Here is a 19487-nt window from a genome sequence, read left to right as displayed (position 1 = left end):
CAGTAGAAGACAACGTGACATTGATGAGCTGTACGCTAAGTGTCAATGTATGTCGCGCAGTAGGCAAGTCGTTGTACCTCATACGATGGCAACGCTGCTGGGGTGGACGGGAAATTATGTGCGCATTTCAACTTGTAGCGCAACTTGGCCTATAACTGCAAGTTTCAGAACAAATTTGATATGCTGTCACCTCAGATGAATTTGAATGGAATCTGTACATAAATAACATAGGACTAAACGATGGGGGGGAATACAACTACCTGTTAATTATACTTTAATCAGTAAGACGTCACTGAAATGCTAAGGTTACGGGGCGGGTCCAGGAATTTTTTCGGGGGGTTGTCAAGCCGGATATGTTTTTCAATGTCTCATATTTGCAGACAAGTAGAACCAATGATGAAACATAACATGACATGATTGTTTACAATGGTATTGGTGTAATTACGTTTGTACACATTAGTTAATTTTTTATCATTTTTCTCAGTTTTTAAACCTTTCTTGTCTCAGAAGGGAGGGGTGGACGCCACCCCTGGGGCCGACGCCACCCCTGGGGCCGCGCATGATGCAAAACAACAAATGCAGGTGTTTACAATTTATTCCATTTCTGTGTGAAGGCTAGTTCATACTTCGCACGAATTTGTTACGTCTGATCAAATATTCGCCTTGTGAATTCGCACCAGCTGAACACATTTCCACTCCAGCGAAATTTCACTGCAAATTTTTTGCGACGTCAAATTTGCTTCGCTTTCGCAATTCGCCTGCAGGTATGCATCGGCCTTAAAACTCACGTACGCAAGCAACAATATGTCCACAGTTGGAGTCTAGACCAAGGTACAAATTGTTACAAAGAACCTCAGTGAACTTTATTCTCAATCTCTCGTTCAAGGCTTACACCATTTGTTTAAATCTTTCTATATAAGCAAACGTATGACAGGCCTATTGTAAAGTTAGGAGTGGTTGACGTTTGGGCTCAAGCAGTATTATTCTCGAAGAATTCTACCCTTCGGACAGATTCTGCTTCGTGATATCGCCATACAGTTATTTTATATATTACACAATGGTCACTCCGTTCAGTCAACGGTTGTCATGCTGTAAGTATTTAATATCTTTGTACAATTCATTATGCACATGTGAAAATAGTTACACGATTACAATGTATCCCTCATACATACAACGCTACGGACATTTTGAATAGAACGATTGCACCCGCTTAAAGTCATGTGACCTACAGTGGGTTTTAAATGTCAACAAACACCGCGCCCACCAAAAGCAAAGTGCTTCATAAGTATCATTTTTTCAAATCATAAAGCTGACTGTATGTACCATACTCGGACTACTGATGGGCTGGGGTCCCTACTGTGAATTGGCTTTGTTTGTGAATACTCAAAACACACGTTGATATGGGGTTGATACCCACTACAGGTAACGTGATTTAGCGGGCGCAATCGGCCTGTTAATTAAGTAGTGAATTACACATTGTCGTTTTACAAACGGTGTTTTATTTTGGCCAACATTAAACGGATCCTGTCGAGTTGATCCATCCAAACCATTTTTCCATACAAGAAGACTGCACTGTCGTTATTTTCACGATAAATGTAAGATTTTGATTGACAATTGCCTGGGAATGAGTGGAAGGCAATTCGAAACCAACGTCTTACGAGTATGATGCATTGTGTGGCTTAAGAGGAATTGCTTATTTCTGTGTCGACTTTTGTCTCGGCCATACATCTTGCAGTGTCAACTTAAAACATGCACTCACGGTCCAAGAAAATGCAAACTTATCAACACCTCCACTAAAAATTTGTCAAAGATGCTAATCTGTGTTCCAGTTTGTCTCTGTCTGTAATTGAGGACTTCCTCAAATGCCATATACTGCCCCACATCAGTAATGAATCTTAATTTCGTGAGATAAAGGCAGACAATTACCAATAAAACCTAGAGCAAACTGTCTCGCTTCCTTCTTTGAGCAAACAGAGGTTTAAGTTTTCAATTCTAGCAAATTGCACTTCATGGCCCAATCAAGAAAGACAGATATGGTGTTCTTAAAGTACTTATTCCGATGCTCCTGGATGTAGCAACTTCATAAATAAATTTTCAAGTTCATTGGCTTTTAAGCAACGGATGAATTTTGAGCTTAAGCAAAGACGAATTGCACCCTCTGAAAAGGTCCGCAGTGGGAAACTTACATTACTTCAATTAACAAACAGTAGGAGAGTGTCAATTTGAAAACCAAACCAATTGTAGAACATGCTGTTTTCCTCATTAAAAGTTTAGTTGCTTTCCAAAATTGTGGCAAAAATCTATTCAACTTCAGCCAAGCACGGGCACTTCGTGAGGTTTTATTTAATGCTGCTTCCTGCAAATCAACTCTCCACTACAAAGTTTCAAACTTAAAGAGAAATGTAGAGGCCTGCCTCTAGATTAATATTTAAAAAATTAACATAACACACACAAATATGTACACACAACCACCCCCCCCGCAGAAAAAAAAGAAGTCAAATGAAATTTAGGACAAAGCTTATTGCCTCTGTGTTAAGTTTATAAAAAATTACTTTCAGCTTTGTATTCATAGGAAAAACCAGGAAAAAAATAAACAAACACCCCCCATAACAAAAACAGTAGCTGAAGGCATCAGAAACTTTACCAGCGTAACACATTCGTTGAGGCAACTGTCTTTGCAAATTCCACACTGAAAAGGCTGAACGTGGAGAAACATAATCTGGCAACAGTTTCCCAACACACACTGTGAAGCTAAAAAAAAGTATTAAAAAATGTCCAGTGACACTGACACACAAAATATGTAGTTAATACTGTGGAGATGCAAGATTGAAAAAGTTTTAGGTGAGAGCTTCATGGAGGATGTGTAAGATCGAACAATGTTTGTCTGACATGGGTGGGTTTTGGGTTCAACTACCAAACTTTTCCAACTCTGAACATGTACATACATACATACATACATACATCTCTTGCATGGCTGGTTCTGAATGGTGCAGCACGCACTCACAATATCTGACAAGTCCAAGGAGGTAATGAAGGAGCGTTCTTATACAGGGTGACCCCCCCTAAAAAAAGGCACTCAAAATAGCATTTATATTCCTCTAAAAATAAATGTCAGTATTGTTGTTTTTGGTATCAAATTGGAGCTTCAATGTTTTTTTCAAGTCTGAAGACTTCATTTAAATTTGATATATTGTGTAGATAACCATGATTAGTGCATCTTTGTTCTGTCCAATGAGATTTACCACAACAATCAAAACGCTATGTTTTAAGCTCTTGAATAATATGCGTTAACACATGGACCATTGGAAAGGCCTGCAAAGAGCAGATATTGAACTTCTTGGTGCAGAACAGGGTTCTATTATGTTAAAACCACCAACAAGCAAACAGGATCCTGAATTAGTTCAAAGTCGTTTATGTTTACAGATGCATGTAGATCAGCACCTTGTTAGAAATTGGGACGTAACTAGCACAGGCTCATATAACAAAACAAAACAAAAAAAAATACATCTTGAAAATAGCACAGGCTCAACCGAAGTTGCTTTCTCTGAAACAACTTCATTTAACTCTGTAACTACAAAATCAATTAAAACCAGTGCCTTCTGAAAAAGGCATAATTTTCAAATTTACAGAGTAACGCACCCAAACAGTTGTGTGATAATTTGGGATTTGAATTCAGTGACTGCATCCACAGGCAAGATCAACTGTATAAGCATCCATTGGACAGAATAAAAGGTGAGTTGTGCTACATAATACAGGCGATTCACAGTGTAGCGCGCCACCAAGAGGTTGTCATGGAGAGGCCTTTTCAAAGGGCATTATGGGATATTCATTGTTGACAAAGTCTCATTTGTTAACTGCCCTGTGCATGGGAAACTTTAATTTTTCCTAATTGTTTGTCTTGGTTGAAATTCGAAATTGCCTATTGTGAATGAGTGTCAGGTAGTCAAAATGAAAGTTTTGAGAGGTGAAGGGAATGACTCGATCTAATGTCCCTAAGTTACATACCAACCTCCGTTTCATCGCTGAAGCGTGTAGACCGTAGCTTGAAAGTGGCCTGTCTGTGACAAACTCTTGGTGGAGCCCTGTATTGTGAATCGCCAGTATTGAAAATATCTCTGCAACTCATAATCAGATTTAAATGAAGTTGTACGATTTGAAAATCAAGCTTTGATTTGATACCTAAACCAACAATTCCTGACAATTACTTTGGGAGAAAAATCAATGTTACTTGTGGGTTAGTTTTTTTGGGTGGAGGCTCGCCCTGTATTGCACATTTCACACACAGTCTCAATGCACTGACATCATTATTACCTCCGCTCATCAGGCCTGTAATCATTCTTGAAACAATCTCAGTTCCCTAGGGAGTACACAGCCCAAGGCAGCGGTTATGGACACTACTTGGTAGACTGTGAGCTGATGTTGGTCCACTGTTGTGGCAATGTCACTTAATAGAGGGATGCAATGAAGACGTTTCAATGAGAAGAGTTGTATAAATTCTGTGCAAACGGCTCTCTGGGGCCAATGTGAAAATATACAGTACATCAATGTGGAGTGAAAGCACTTTGTATTTTTGTCTGATTAAACATACTTTGGAACATTTTTCTCTGACAATGGCTATCCACAATTACTCACACAACTGTAAATGCACATAGAAATCATATCGTAATATATGATCCTTATATGTGGCAATGCTTTCATGACTTATGCAGACAGGGTCACATTTCCTTTTCTGGCACAAATTCAAAACTTCCCATTTGAGGATTGACCTCCCCAACTGTTTCTCTTATATCCTCTCTCTGACCCTGACTGACCTCCATCGGTGACCTTAGATTGGGCCCCGCTCTTTGCATTGATTTCCCCGGTATCCCGGCCCCATTCAGTGATCCTGGGGTTCTGGCTGCAGCTCACCACGCCGCCGGATCTCCGCTGCCTACGCGAGGATGGGCTGGGCAGCCGTTGCCGGTGTACCTCCCGCTGGACACCGACCAGGTGAGAACCGCCCGAGCCAGATCGGGGGCGGGGATAGAGCCACCTCTGGTCGCTCATCCCTGGGGAGGAGGAGCTGGGGGGAGGCGTGGGGTCTCCACTGGTGCTAGATTTACTCGGGCTTCTGTTGAAAGAGGATGTTAATAAACTGTTGACGGAACAGTACATGAGGAAGATGTTAATTTGCCCTTTGATAATGATGTATGGACCATTGTGTGCCTTCTGAGAGCTTGATAAAAAAAGGAACAGAAGATTTGAACTGGCCAATTGACTGCGACTGGATTGATGATTAGGAGGGATTCTGCACCCCTCTCAATTTTTTCTCCAATATCAAGGCAATGCACTTCTTCCGTGTAAAGCCTTAAGTTTCTCAAGGTGTCTGACAGTCGTTGAGACACAAATTTTATGGAAGTTGCAACTTTCATGCCGTTTTGAGTTCTTGCCCATTGTCAAAGACTGGATGCCCCAAACTATAAACCTTGCCAACGGACCTGCTCCATGCATCTGACCTGACGCAAGGGAGGGTGTGAACCATAAGAAACCCAAAGAATAAAATTCTCTGATTGTTTTGAAAACTCACTGATGTATTTATAATGAAAGTAGTTGGCCAATGGCCACAATTCTCGGGAGGTTGGAAATCCATACCCCTTGTGAGACAGTCCACGAAAACCCAGCTATTTTTGGGTTAAGACATATGCAATTGGTAGCAAGAGGTTGTGGGTTTGCTAAGTTGCCTGGTTCTTGACCACTGCTTCTCCAAAATGAACTCACTAAGGATCTCTTTTGTAGGTCATATGCACACTTGAGCCTTTCTCCCTCCGACACACTTACCTGTCTAGGTGATGCCCTGCCCTCAGCATCCGGACTTCCGGTGAGGGGGTAGACAGGGTGGAGTTGGCCGTCCTGTACCCTGCACTGGAGGAATCGTCGTCCGAGTCCAACTGCGATCTCCCCCCCACTTGCTCAGAGGCGGGGTTTGCTGCAAATGCCAGCTTGGTGCCCAGTGGCAGCGTCGGGGGTGTGCCTGTGGAAGTGTGCCTCCGGACAGGCCACTGGGGAGGAGGGGTGTTTGGATCGACCGGAGGGGCAAAGCTGAAACCCTCGTGTCTGGGGTTAACGGATGTCGGTGACGGGGTGGGCGTGGCTTTGACTGCTGTGGGCGTGGCTTTTACTGCTGTGGGCGTGACCTTACCTGCCACGACACCAGACCAAATACCTGGCTTCTTATCTGTCAGATGAGACACAGTCAATTATTGTCAGATGTACGAAGCTCAGGGCCTGAAAAAGTAATGTTTTCATTTGACATGAACGGCACAAGGGCTAGGGCAAAAGATAGATATGCCAAAAGTGTCTCAAGTGTCAAAAATTTAAGTGTCAAAGTTGTCAAATTTACCAAATGTGTCAAAAGTGTACAAAATTCCAAACATGCATGTACAAATACATGTAGATGTTTTTGAGTCTTAGGTTAGAATCCCTTTTTTCTGTAAAATTAAAGTTCAAGTTTTCTTCTTTCAGAGTATAATCTTAGGGCCTACCTATGCTCTCGTACAGCCCCGGATCTACACTATTTGGTAGCCTCCTTGTCAGCCACGCCCCCTGCAATGTACCTAGACTCCCCGTATTCTCGCTGCCTGAGTCACAAGACGATGGGTAAGGGCTGTTGGCCCTAGCAGGCAGTGTCCCCGTCAGCTTAATCTTCCTCTCCGACGGCTGGCTCTTGTCGCCACAAGAGACTTTGTGGATGTGGCGGGTCGATTTGGGCTTCTTAATAGAATCCTGCAGCATAATAGTTATCATGGAACATTGTGTGGTTGGACGGATAGTTAAGAAACTCCCCTCTATTTAGTTGTAATAGTGAAGAAAGGATTTTGCTGAAAAAATTCAGGGTATTTTTGAGGGAGGTCTGTACCTACCCGATATGTGACCGTGCACTCCACGCTCACGTCAGCTCCCCGCTTACTGACCCTCCATTTTGTCATGACATATGGAGGGTGTCTCAGGCTCTCCTTGGCTGCTGGGTCATTGACCACAGCCAACGTCACCTCTTTGATGCAGCACAATGAATCGTCATCGCAGTCTGTCTCCACATACACCTTCCACTTGAATTCCTTTGAGAATGAGACAACAGATGCCGAAAAACTCATAAAATCCAAACCCTATCAAATTTTCCTAAATTCTTTCAGAGTAGAGAGGCTTCCAGTATGAATGGATGTACATGCATATAATAATAATAATAATCACTGATAATATAGAATTTTTATAAAGTGCCCCCCATAAAAAAAATTACCTAAGAGCACTGTGCAATGTAACGATTAAAAATTGAAATCAATTTAGTACTATAAAAAATATAAAAATTCAAATATACATGTATATGCCTTGCTGTCTCTACAAACTGTTATCACCCATGCTGATATTTCACACTGTGTACATGTTTGCTTTGAAATAACCAACATTCTTTCAGTCATTACTCTTACCAGTGGTAAGAAGAACTCAAAATTGGCACTCTCTTTACAAAAGCAACTTTTATGTCCTGGCAATTTGTGGCTAAATTTCTTTTATAACAAACACAGATGACACATGTGCAACGTTATTCACTCTTTCAATCCAGTCAGGCTTGGGTTTGCGTGAATATACTGGACTATAGATTGACGTAACTCTTCAATAACAACATAATGTTTTAAACAACAAATTCAGAGGGTCCAAAAGAGAACCAAAACCCTTGATACCTTTTTTTAATTTGCCAATGCTTTTATGACAAAGTTCTGGCTATAAGAGAGTCATTTGGCTGGTTCAAGCAAACTTGTAATACTGAGAGTTGAGTGTGCATAGAGGCAAGTCAAACTGTGATAATTAACACTTTACGACAAACTCTACACTGATGCACAACAAGAGATGCATCCATGCTACGTGTGTGATGAGGGACAAACTGGGAGTCAGGTCGGCGCAGTGGGTCTTTCTTTGCCTTTCACCTCTGTGGGCCAGGTTCGATACCCGGCTCTATCCACGTATGGATTGAGTCCCTGTCCCTAACCATTTTGTGGGTTTTATCCCAAATATTCTTCTGGGATTTTCATCCCACCTCAAATATATTTTATGCTTCTCATTGTCTCCTCTCTACAGGTTTCTTTTGGCTTACAAGTTAAGACAATGTCTAGGGCGCTCCTGAGGAATCCTCGTTTCATTCCAGGAACTAATAACAACTGAATAAGATTTAACAATACAGCACACTGTCTGGTGAGCTGACTGCATATGTTTGCTTGGAAGGCCTCTCGATTATATTTCATTGGAAGGGTTTCTATAATCTCAAGATATGAATGAATCGAAGACAGACACCAACCTCTGCTTCTGCACCCTGTCTGCAGTGGTTGCCAAATACTAGCGTCAGGTGGAAAGTCTTTGGCTGATTTTCTGACAATGTTTTACTGTTGTCTGATTTGGCTGGTTTAGCCGATATTGAAGGAATACTCTGTTGGATCATGGGCAGATGGAAAAGAAAAAAAAAATTAACATACGCTTGTGGCTTTCATTTTCCCCTAGTATTCACGGACGAAGGTGACAAAATGGAGTATTCTATGTAAAGTGATGTCGTTACACCAACCAAGTTTGCAATGTTTGCTTTCTCATTTTCTCAGTGAGTTTTAAATGTCCAGCGGTTGACTCCATTGAGCTACATGATCCATTGTAACTCAACTTATGACAGCAACTCTAAAATAATTTCGAGAATTCATGATGGGTTTCATGTAATTTTGATTTTCAAAGCAAGTCTTTCCAAAGCCATATTGTGATGTAACAAAACAAACAAAGAATGTCTCTTTGGCATCAACAACTGGGTGCAAAATTCAAATAAACAAGGTCTAAAAATCTACAATGCATTCGAATTCACCAACTATGGATATGTCAATTATTCTTCAAAATTTAGTTGCAACAATGATTTCAGTACTTGTCTAAGATCAGCTCCCGTTCCAGTCCTGTTTAAACACACTGTCTCTCACTTTATTTCTGAAGTTCAATTAACAATGTGATCAAACATCAGTTTAACCCCTTCACGCCGGGACGCGTAAAAACACGCCATAAAAATTGAGATCCTCAGCCCGCTTTTCAGCTATTACTCTCGGCCCACGCTCGAGCAAACACGGTGAAAGAAGGCAGACCCTGGCTCTTGTGTATATGGTATTGGTCTTTGTGTGTAGCCCAGAAATGAAAAGACCGAATTTGCATCATAATCACCAGCTTCACAATAGTCCCCACTTTGAAAAGAGACAACGGGAATATGGAAGCTTGAGTAGAGTCGCATGCCACCTAACAATCAGCCTTTTCACCGTGTAATTCAAAGCGTGCAGAGCACGCTGGGCCACAAACCGAGAATTTGCGGTTTAGCAGGTGGCCTTTGTGGCCAAGCGAGGCTGGAATTCTTGGAGTCGGCTTTCGGAAAGAAATTCCCGCCGAAAAGGGGTTAATGTGAATGAAGTATGTATTGAATAACCTGACAACGCTTGAATCCTCAACTTATTGGAGGTTTCATCATTTAAGGCCATGTTGCCAAATGCACTTGCAACACATTGCACCTATAATGAGTAGTCAAACTTTAGCTCATCAAAGCTAGGACCGGTTACATCAAAATCACCAACTCCAAGTCAAATTGAAGTTGCGATGGAGTTGATGAAATTTCCTGGCCATCCGTGCCCCCGGTGTCAGACACCTCACCTTTAAGCTGGACAGCGGGGGGAAATGCTGCAGTCGGTAGTTGTCCAGGGTGAGCTTGTGGATCTCCATCTGTAGGTCTTTGCGGTGGCCCAGGGACTTGATGCCCAGGGCCAGGAGGTCGTCCATAGACAGCAAGAAGAGCCGGCGCCCCGTGATGTTGTGCTCTAGCATGAGGTTGGCGTACTGGGCCAGATCGCTCCGCTGGTGGCCTGGAATGAGTCCGGTGTGATTTGGCAGTGTTTCAGACCATGAACAGCATGAGCAGTGATTCTTTCAGAGGGGGGGGGGCACTCATTATCAGAAAACAGGGGGGGGATTCTAAGGTACTTTGGTAATTTTCATCCCCTTTCTTCCTTTTTTCCCGTTTCTTTCTTTCCTTCTTTCCTTTACATTGCCTATTTTCCCCTCCTGTTTTTCCAAAGAGGCAGTTGCCCCTTCCTTTCACTGCAACCCCTACAGTGAATACTGTTCCACAATGTTTTTAATTCACAGACTCAATCAATGATGTCGTAAGCACAAAGTACACTGCTACAGCCTCCAAGCTGATTCATCATTTCTTGGGTACACTTCCATGGCCTCTTGAAAAACGTGGCTCAAATTGTGCTGATGGAAAGGAAATCCCTTTTGGCAAATGAGTTTATAAGCCCTCCATAATTACAGAGTTTCCACTGCTTGAAATGTTCAAATTATCGGTTGGATATATGAAGTTGCTTCTAGATTTAATCTTGCGACTTCAGCCAGCAACAAGTGGCTTTCAAATGGGTCAGTCACAAATACAAGAGTAAAGACAAGTCTACGGGCTGGTTCAGGTGAATGTGAAAGTGAAGCAAACTTGATGTCATGAAACATTTGCAGCAAAATGTGCTCCAGTTGAAATGTGTTAACCATTTCCTGCCGGGTGCTTTTAAAAATGCAGTGCCAACATACGGGCGATTTTCAAGATTTTCCGTTTTCAAAATTCTTAAAAATTCACAATTTCATTTAATGGACGTTTACACCCACACGAATGACTGTCTGGTAGCTACTCTAATCTGACAGGTAACCTCCATTGATGCCCGAGAGAGCCCAGAATTGTGAGGTGTTGCATAATTTCCTTTGCTCTCAGTCAAACACGGCTGGATCATGATTTGATTTGATGGCAAAAAAATTGGCAGTCCTGTTAGTTTTCATGAATCTGCCAATAAGTTCTGCGGTCAAACGACTTTACGACATGGTAAATATGATGACTAGTTAAAATTAATTATAGCAAACAAAGTTTTTTAGTTTTTGTTTAACTACACATTCACAGCTGACATATTCCATTAGACAGTTCATAAAACTAGTACAAATTAGTTCTGTGCACAGACTAATAGGAGGCTGATACGACAAAAGCATTGTGAATGTCCTCAGAGAAAAAATTTCACCTTTAGCTTGGAGCTGCAGAACCCATAAGTAAACTTCCTGCTCACTCCAGTGGTTGGCATCATGTGCCGAATCGGCACCGAAGGGAACGACCATCTGGCTGGCGAGGGCATCCTCCAGGTGACGCAAGCGGCTCTCTCGTGAGTCCAACTTGTTCTCCTTGTCTTTCAGCTGTCGTTCCATCTGACGTAGCCTGGTCATCATCTCATCAATCTCAGTTCTTTCCATGAAAATTTGATGAAACTTGTCAGCCATTTGGTACTGTTTGCAATATGGCATGAGAGGGCTTCGCAGACCATGTCTAAATGTCCTGGCTGCAGCTTCAACTTACAAGCAACTCTTCTGGAAACGGCTACAGCCACAACCACCGATAAGTTTTTTATTCATATTCAAAATGCAGCAGGTAGTCGGGCATGGCCATAGTTTAGCTTTGAAGTGACCTTTGCCCTTTGGTACCTAAATCCCACCAGAATTCAAGGTCACAAATTTACTCATGAAAATGCATGGACAAAAGGAAAGAAAAGACCCTTTTTCACTGCAGTGACCTGCAGTGAAAAAGTCCACACACGTACAACGTAGAATGGTACAACAAAATCGTTGTACAACTTTTAGACAATTCTAGTTGTTCAGGGAATCCTTGTTACTTACTTCCATTTTTCCTTCTGCATGAGGAACGTTCCTGTCTCTTCTGACAAGGGTTCTGTGTGGAAAGAGAAGTCAGTGAGATTGTCTCATTACTACAACAATAACATGAAGCGGTTGAACGCTGGATGGGTTTGTGTGTGCAACTGAGCGCACTGAGTTTCAGGGTGACAAATCACACGTTAATGTTATTAAGTGCATGTTAAGTGCTTACTGATTTCAAAATGCACTTATAATGTTGCTCAGCTCTATCGCTAATTAAGTATTTTTCTACATTTGTTTCTTTTGAATGAATACATACAGTGTATACTGAAAAGCTTCCTCCAGAAACTCTAAAATTCATGACTTGAAATCATATGGATCATCTTGAGAAACTGCTATTAAAGTCCGGAGCTAATCATATAGAGAGTGGTGACATGAATGTCTCCATTGTTGGAACCGTAGTGGTGGATTATGTACCAGTGCACATGGACAATTAGCACACAATAGCTGCATGCTGGACTGCGCGCATAATCAACGGACATTGTGGTTCCAAAGTCTGAAGTTGGCGCTACTCTCTCTCTTTATAGCTCTGGTTATGCCATTCTCCTGGAGACTAGCATCATGGAACCCTCCCGTCCCCCAGCTCTATCTCATCAAAGCTCTCTCCTTACTGTCTTCAATCAGGCAATCCAGCGTCTTGAGGATATCCTTGAAGGCAGGTCGACTCTTGGGATCCGTCTCCCAGCAGGGCCGGATCAGGTCTGCCAGCTTGTCAGGGCACGAGCTCGGTATGGTCAACCTCTAACGGCAAACCACAGGCAAGGTTAAAGGTTATTCATTTCTTCAATTTATTTTACTAGAGTAGCCAGAACAGCAATAAGACAACTGTTCTTCCAGTGGCCATGTCTCATGAAACAACCCAGAATATTTCTATGCCCCCAGGATGGAAAGCTAGTCCATCACAGGCTGCTCCTGAGCTAATGACTGTGCCCATTTGCCTTGCAGAGCAGCAGGTTGATACAATTAACTGAAAGCACTGAACCGGGAACACCTGGGTGCGAGCCCAGGACGGCAATGGTTGTCTGTTCACAGGAACACATTGGTATATTTTTCTTCCGTTACACAAGAACATTTACACAAGTCCGTGTTACACATTGCCTGACCCACCTCATTCTTCTCAACCACTGCCCAAGCAACCTGGTACCCCTCCACTCCCCTGAAGGGTACCTCTCTGGTCAATAGCTCCCACAGAACCTGAGGACAAAAAGAGGGGAAAATATTGAGAGACATTGGAATGCTTTTCTTCCATACTCCTATTTTACAGTAATTTTTGTAAGGTTGAGTCAATTCAAACCAACTGATCTAATATTCCAATACTGGGTGGCATTAAATTCCCCCCCCCAAAAAAAATACAAGCTATACATATTAGTCTGGTGGTCTACCAAACTTGTTGAGTTTCAAGACAGGGGTCCATCCCGTTAAAAGCACGAGACAGGTGGATATTCTGCCTGAGTTGGTGATTTATTTACTTAGTCCCACTGAGACCACATACTACAAAAAGTAAAAAAAAAAATTCTTGGCCTTATTGTTAAGCAGTAGTGCATTGAGTGTCTTTAAGCAAACCCTGAAACTAACTTTTATAATGCAATTTTGCAACCAAAAAGATCAAACTTCTCAATTACTCTTTCTATGTTTACCCCTAAACACTCTGTTTTGAAAAGAACTAACTGAATATTCAAGAACTGATCAAAAATCTGAATATTCAACTTTGCGGCACAGCCCAAGTTTAGCTCTTCCATTTGGCAATTTCATGTTTGTGTCTGACAAAATGAAATTAATCATGTTTGGTTTGGTTTGGTTTATTATTAAAAAACTCAATAGCAGCCAGAGGCTGAATTACTGAGAGTTTTACACATTTTAAGATTACAAGAATTACAACATCAACACAAAATTAACCGAAACAACACAAAGTAATACTCTAAAAACGATGAACCTAAAAACAATATATGTTGTAGGTAATTCCAGAAATTAGAGGTCCATTTTTTGTGTGTCCCTGTCACATCTGACATATGATTTTGTTAAGTTCAGAACACATTTTCTAATTTCCAAGAGTGATGAATTTATGCAAATTACCTGCCAAACAAATAGTGATAGTTTGAAATTCATTCCGGTGATATTTCCATGTCAAATAACAAAGGTCAGATGTAACAGGGACACAAACATGTCACACTTTTGGACCCCTAAATTTCTGGACTTACCCTTGTGCAGTCCAAACTCTGGGCACGAAATGCACAACACTGAAGAAAGTGAAGCCAATCTCTAACATGAAGCCAAAGTTTGGGGAAATGGCTGTGACATGGGCCCTAGTTCCAAATGAGGGAACTTGACGGAGTCGTTTGGACACAGAAAAAGTCCTCTTTCACTTCTGGGACTCACCACTCCATAGGAGAAAGTGTCACACTTCTCAGAGACTGCCTCGCCCAGGATGACCTCTGGCGCCATCCAGGGGAAGGTACCTGCCATGGTCATCACCGCGGTGCTGCCATGGAAACGGGAGGCCCCAAAATCAACCAGCTACATCCAACATATGATAAAAGGGTAAGTGCTTGGGTTAACAAGTTGAAACTTGGAAAATTCAGCATCGGATGTTCATTTTACCGAGAAACCAAATGCATTGATGTTTGGTAGTCCAGCAGATTTGTGCTAAAAGTAACCCCCTCAATGGTGACAAATAGAAAAGATGCACTAACATGGGGATGACATTGCCCATTCACGCTTAATTGCTAGAGTCGGCAGCTCCCAATCGCTGAGTCAGGGGTTGGTACCTCAGGGGAGTCACTTCACCCCCACCTCCACCCAGGAGTATAAATGGAGTGCCTGTGAGGGCAGAAAGGGTTACTGTAGTTGGTTTATGGCAAGGAACATGCAGAGACTGAAATGGCTGAAACAAGCCGTATGTACATGTACATGTACATGAACTCCCTGGGGAAATGCTCATGGGCCCAATGAACAGGGATGCAGTGCCTTGAGCACCAGTAATGGTGCACAACATCTTTATTATTACTGAGCATATCTTTTGATGTGTTAGTCTAAAAAGAAATCATTGCGAAACGCAGTCATGACAGTGAGCTCTCTTTTTCCATTGGCCAAGACTTGCAAAATTAACAATGTGATCGACGTTTATAAATTCTGAATAATCATGAAAATTGGCCCCGATGATGTTATAAACTTGTATTCACATTTTTCTCTGAGCCAAGTCTGGGCCCTAATTAAAGCAGAGCTCCCCAGCAGAAAACAGTGAGCAAATTCATATGCCAAGCATATTGTCAGTTGAGTCACAATAAGAATGACACTTTAGCCAATAACCTGGCTTTTCTTGGGGGGGGGGGAGATTAGGGAAAACGTGAAATCGGAATCAAAGAAAAGTGTATCCATTTTAGTTTGAATGTGGTGTAAATCACCAGACTCATTTTTTACCGGTTGACTCTCAGCTGTACAATGAATCAAAATAAACAAGTGAACAAAACTTCTACATGTACTTACATGCACCTACATGTATGTATCCTGTTTTCAGGTGACATGGGGGAAGCAGAACTATCTTTTTTTTTGCCCCAACCAAATATTTTCTGCGCTTAGCAAATTTTTAATGACAAGAGCTGCAGCCGACATCTGGCAGCACACGGTTTGGGAACTGAGTGGACTAAATCTGTTTGAAGGAAAGACCAGCTAATTCTAACAAATCTGGCATCCCAATAATGTACCTTAACGATCATTCCTTCGCAGATGACGCAGTTCTTTGATTTCAGGTCTCTGTGTATCACCTTGACTGCAGCCTCATTATGCAAATAGTTCATACCTGTGCACAAAATACATGGCAAAGAAGTCTGTTTGATCTTTTCAAAGAGAACAATTGTTTCTTCTTGTTATCAGTGACAGAACGAGTCTTATGCCTGATCTCAAACAATCTTTAGTCGCTATCTAGTGAAATTGAAGGGTTTACTTTCAAAATGAGATATTTGAAAAACATGCAATTTTTCCACAGTTATGCAAAGACTGAAGAACTTTAACAAAGTACTACACGTCCCTAAACGTCTTTTTTCACTTTGACGAATTAAATTTGTGTGTGGCTGTCTTTGAATTTGTAGAAACTGACTGCAGACAATAGAGAGAGGGTAGGATTCTGAATGATACCAAAGTGGCCCTTATCGCATTTTGGAAATAAACTCTTCAATCGTTACAAGTAAAATACATGTACATGTACTTAAGTCCTTCTTGATTAAAAATCTTTATTTTGTGCTGGTAGCGCTGAACAAATAGACAATACAACAACACGAAGAATAGGATATGATAAAAAGCCTTGTCGTATGTACCTACATAGCTGCCACTGTGCTAAAGTAAACACAGGCTGGTTGATAAATATTGCACAAGATTGATGACGACTGATCTTTCAAAGTGTACCTGCCCAGAGGAAGTGGTAGCCTAATTACGTACCAAGATGCTTCAAAATGGACAGGTGTTTTTTTTGGAGTCGATTGAGAAAGTTGGGGCCCAGCTATTGCTTTGCAAGAAATGCTTGGTGACGGCCAACAAAAGCTGAGGCTAGCAAAAAAGAATATGGCTTTGATATCAGCGCAGGATTTAAAGAGTTAGGGGTGGGCTTCCTCACAAAAGCTATCCACAGAATTTTTTTATTAATTATGAGAACTGCTCTAGACCTAGTAGGCTGCCAAGCAGGCTAGAGGGGTGCAGGTTTTTGCTATGTACATCAATCTGTTTCAGAACTCCAAAATCATGTTTTCCAACAAGCAGGCAGAGGAAATTATTTCTTTGTAAGTTTCACTCCAACATTGAAGATATTTTGGGCTGGGAACCTTGCCAGACGAATCAGTCTGCATCATCTGTCAAAGTGGCTTGCCTGGCCCAGTGCAACCAGATCCAACTGGCTGACCATCACCCAAGGGCAAATGGCCTGGGAGTCTGTGGTTGCCAGCCACCGCAGGAGCCAACCCTGGCACCGGTCAATGGGACTAATAATGGTCTCAACGTGGGCAGTTTATTCAGCTGCTGTTGACTGCCAAAGCAACAAAATGAATCAGACTTTCACATCTGAATGCACTTAGAAGCATCTGGCAGGGTTAGTGTACTCTCTGGCTTTGTGCAAATAATATAACACTTACCTAAAGCTACATGCCTTGCCCAAGTGAGTATCTGTTTGAAATCAACAATGTTGGCTGGATCGGCAAGGTGGGAGTACAAGGACCCAAGACCAGCATATTCTAAAAAAATTTAAATGTTACATTGCTATAAACATGGGCAAAGAAAAACGGATACCAGCCTCCAATATCTGCATATCTGCTCAGGTATTTAACCTCTGGTCATCCTGCTAAACGTTGACCACTTGTTATTCCACATTGCTTCCACTTAGAGTAAGTGGACACTAACAAGCCAAAACAAGTACAGATATAGTCACTGAAAGTAGACTGCAAAACCGAGAACTTCTCGACAAGCAAACCACTCAAATGAAACAGAATTTATACTACAAAAATGCTCAACTTGGGACAAAGCTTAAGTTAAACTCTGGCGGTGCATCATGCCAAGAGATAGAGTTAGTACATGGAACTACCCAGGCACTTTCTCTATTTTTGCTTTGTAGGCCCTAACCTCCATCAAAACATCTCTGGGATGCATAAAACTTTCTTTCACGAAAATCTCTGAAAATATTTGACAATAGTTTTCTTTTGACAACAAGTAATTTCAACAAATTTTTTGTCAAGCTGTTAGAAAGGAAACCGTATCAAGCAAATCTCAATGGCTTTTTTGGCTTACTTCCTAAGATCACCGAGTCGATTCAAACTTAGTTCCTCACCGATAACAAGACAGTAGTTAGGGGCAGCAGTCACTGCTCCATAAAACTGGATGATGTTACGGTGGCTCAGGCAGCTGAGAACTTGAGCCTGCAAATCAAGCACAAGACGGTATGCTGACACTCACAATAAACATGACAATGTCCACTTACACGGTACCTTGGAAATTAATGATGTTGTTCTGAATGGCTTGTTAACACAATAGCACACCAGTGGGGCTGTACAAGGAACTGCATTTATAAGAACTACCAATCACAAGGCGCGAAATTTGTTGACCCTTTTCAAACGTGCATTGGTTCGACAAATTTCTCGCACTGTGATTGGCCAATGTGTTGCAAATTCTTGGAGGCGCACTACTGCGGAACGCCCGTATTATGACACGCCTATGTCAGGGTGAGATTGAAAGACAATGAAAAATCCATGAAATACGAAATCCCCAGAGGTTTTGAGGGTGCCCCAGCACACATGTAGTACATGTAGATTCCACAATATACATACATGTACATTTGTGTTTGCTCAAACACACCCCTTAAAGTACCCATTTCTTGTGTTCTACTGTACATCGGCTTTTATGTATATGTAAAAACACCTTAATGGTAAACTTTGGATTTTCAAGATTTTAAAAGAGATTGTGTGATGAAAAAATCCCGCGAAATCTGGCAAAATCCTGACAAATATCAATCCTGCTTTGTACATTTACCTCTTTCCCCAAGGTCAAGACTTTTTTCACTGCCACCTCTTTATCCTGCGAGATCCACCTGGCTCGGTAGACACTGCCAAACGTGCCGTCACCGATGCATTCATGGAACGTCAGGTCATCAAAGGCAATCTCTAGCAGCAGAGGGCCTACATCCACATCATTGGCTGACATGACTAATTATCATGGGCATTGTGGGAGGCAAGATGTCCTCATTTCTATGCATACACCAATGTATCAGAAAAAACAGACCATCTCGATGTTTGTTCTAAAATGACCCAGTTAAAAAATATTTTAACAATTGATAAATATTGAAAATAACCCCTAAATGCCAATGTTGCATAAATATATGCGACTGATTGTGTAACAGGTGCATAATCTAACATTACTTGGTGTTGTTTTCCTTCAAAATAAATGGAAGAATGTTCCATTCTGTCTCCACTTCAGCAGTTGTGTATAAAGTCTATGGAGAGTCAAGAAAACTTTCTGGACAAAAATTTTTCTAATGAAATAGGAAATTTTCCTGAGTCCAAGATTCAACTTCAAATGAGCTGACGGAGCTATGGTACCTGACAGTAACCCTATGGTTAAAAACACAACAAAATTAAAACTGGCCTGATATGAAAAACAACTGACAAGAGCGACACCATCATCATGGCATTGGTGCAGTCGACATGGCCAGGCAGTGTGAGTGTCAAGAACCAAGACATCGATCAACAGCAACTCAGATTAAGCTTCAACACGTTGAACCAATGAAATTATAAAGCGCTATGTATAAAGTAGGCCTGTGTTGTACAAGTAATTAGGCCCAATTGAGGTCTTCCTGCCACGCTACATATGACGCACGGAAGTCGTACTACATGTACAGTATTAGTAGCGTGACCACCGGTTAGGCCCCCACACCAGCACGCACAGTACACAAAGTACACGCGGTTCCGCAGAATGGACATGACAGAGACATAGCATTTTTCTTGCAGTGTTGGCACTTGGCAACCATTCACCAAAACTGCAAAAACTGCACAAACAACACAGAATTCAAGAGCAGATAACCGACACGCGTGTGCCCCACGTTCTTACCTGTAATAATCAGATACATTAAACGAGAACTTCCCAAAGGATATTTACATGTACATGCATGCAACGTCCCCTCCTACTACTCCACACCTCCGATTCCGATCCTGCCGCAAACTAATATGAAAGACGCCCTCCAT

At 41.8% G+C, this 19487-nt stretch overlaps 1 protein-coding gene across 3 annotated transcripts; it reads right to left on the bottom strand.

Annotated features, from left to right (window-relative positions):
- Positions 1 to 827: 827 nt before the first annotated feature.
- Positions 828 to 19441, bottom strand: LOC110984677 (mitogen-activated protein kinase kinase kinase 20-like). 3 transcript variants are annotated; one of them, XM_022245086.2, is made up of 16 exons: positions 19354 to 19441; positions 18280 to 18494; positions 17582 to 17669; positions 16893 to 16991; positions 15477 to 15571; positions 14152 to 14289; positions 12883 to 12969; positions 12387 to 12516; positions 11740 to 11791; positions 11094 to 11311; positions 9691 to 9899; positions 8324 to 8452; positions 6900 to 7094; positions 6522 to 6762; positions 5818 to 6214; positions 828 to 5110 (listed from the first exon to the last, which is right to left on the bottom strand). In XM_022245086.2, exons 2-16 carry the CDS (start codon positions 18448 to 18450, stop codon positions 4741 to 4743), a joined length of 2619 nt encoding a protein of 872 aa, XP_022100778.2. In that variant the 5' UTR covers positions 18451 to 18494; positions 19354 to 19441; the 3' UTR covers positions 828 to 4740. The 3 variants fall into 3 exon arrangements, with proteins under 3 accessions (XP_022100778.2, XP_087002607.1, XP_022100780.2); XM_087146481.1 differs by having other exon boundaries at positions 19408 to 19434; XM_022245088.2 differs by lacking the exons at positions 18280 to 18494; positions 19354 to 19441 and having other exon boundaries at positions 17542 to 17649.
- Between the last annotated feature and the right edge of the window lie 46 nt (positions 19442 to 19487).

This window comes from Acanthaster planci, linkage group LG15 (assembly GCF_054643075.1).
Source record: "Acanthaster planci isolate LZ-2023a linkage group LG15, COTS_SCS, whole genome shotgun sequence".
Taxonomy (NCBI): domain Eukaryota; kingdom Metazoa; phylum Echinodermata; class Asteroidea; order Valvatida; family Acanthasteridae; genus Acanthaster; species Acanthaster planci.
The sequence above is the reverse complement of the archived record's forward strand: the minus strand, read 5'-3'. Positions and strand labels throughout refer to the sequence as shown.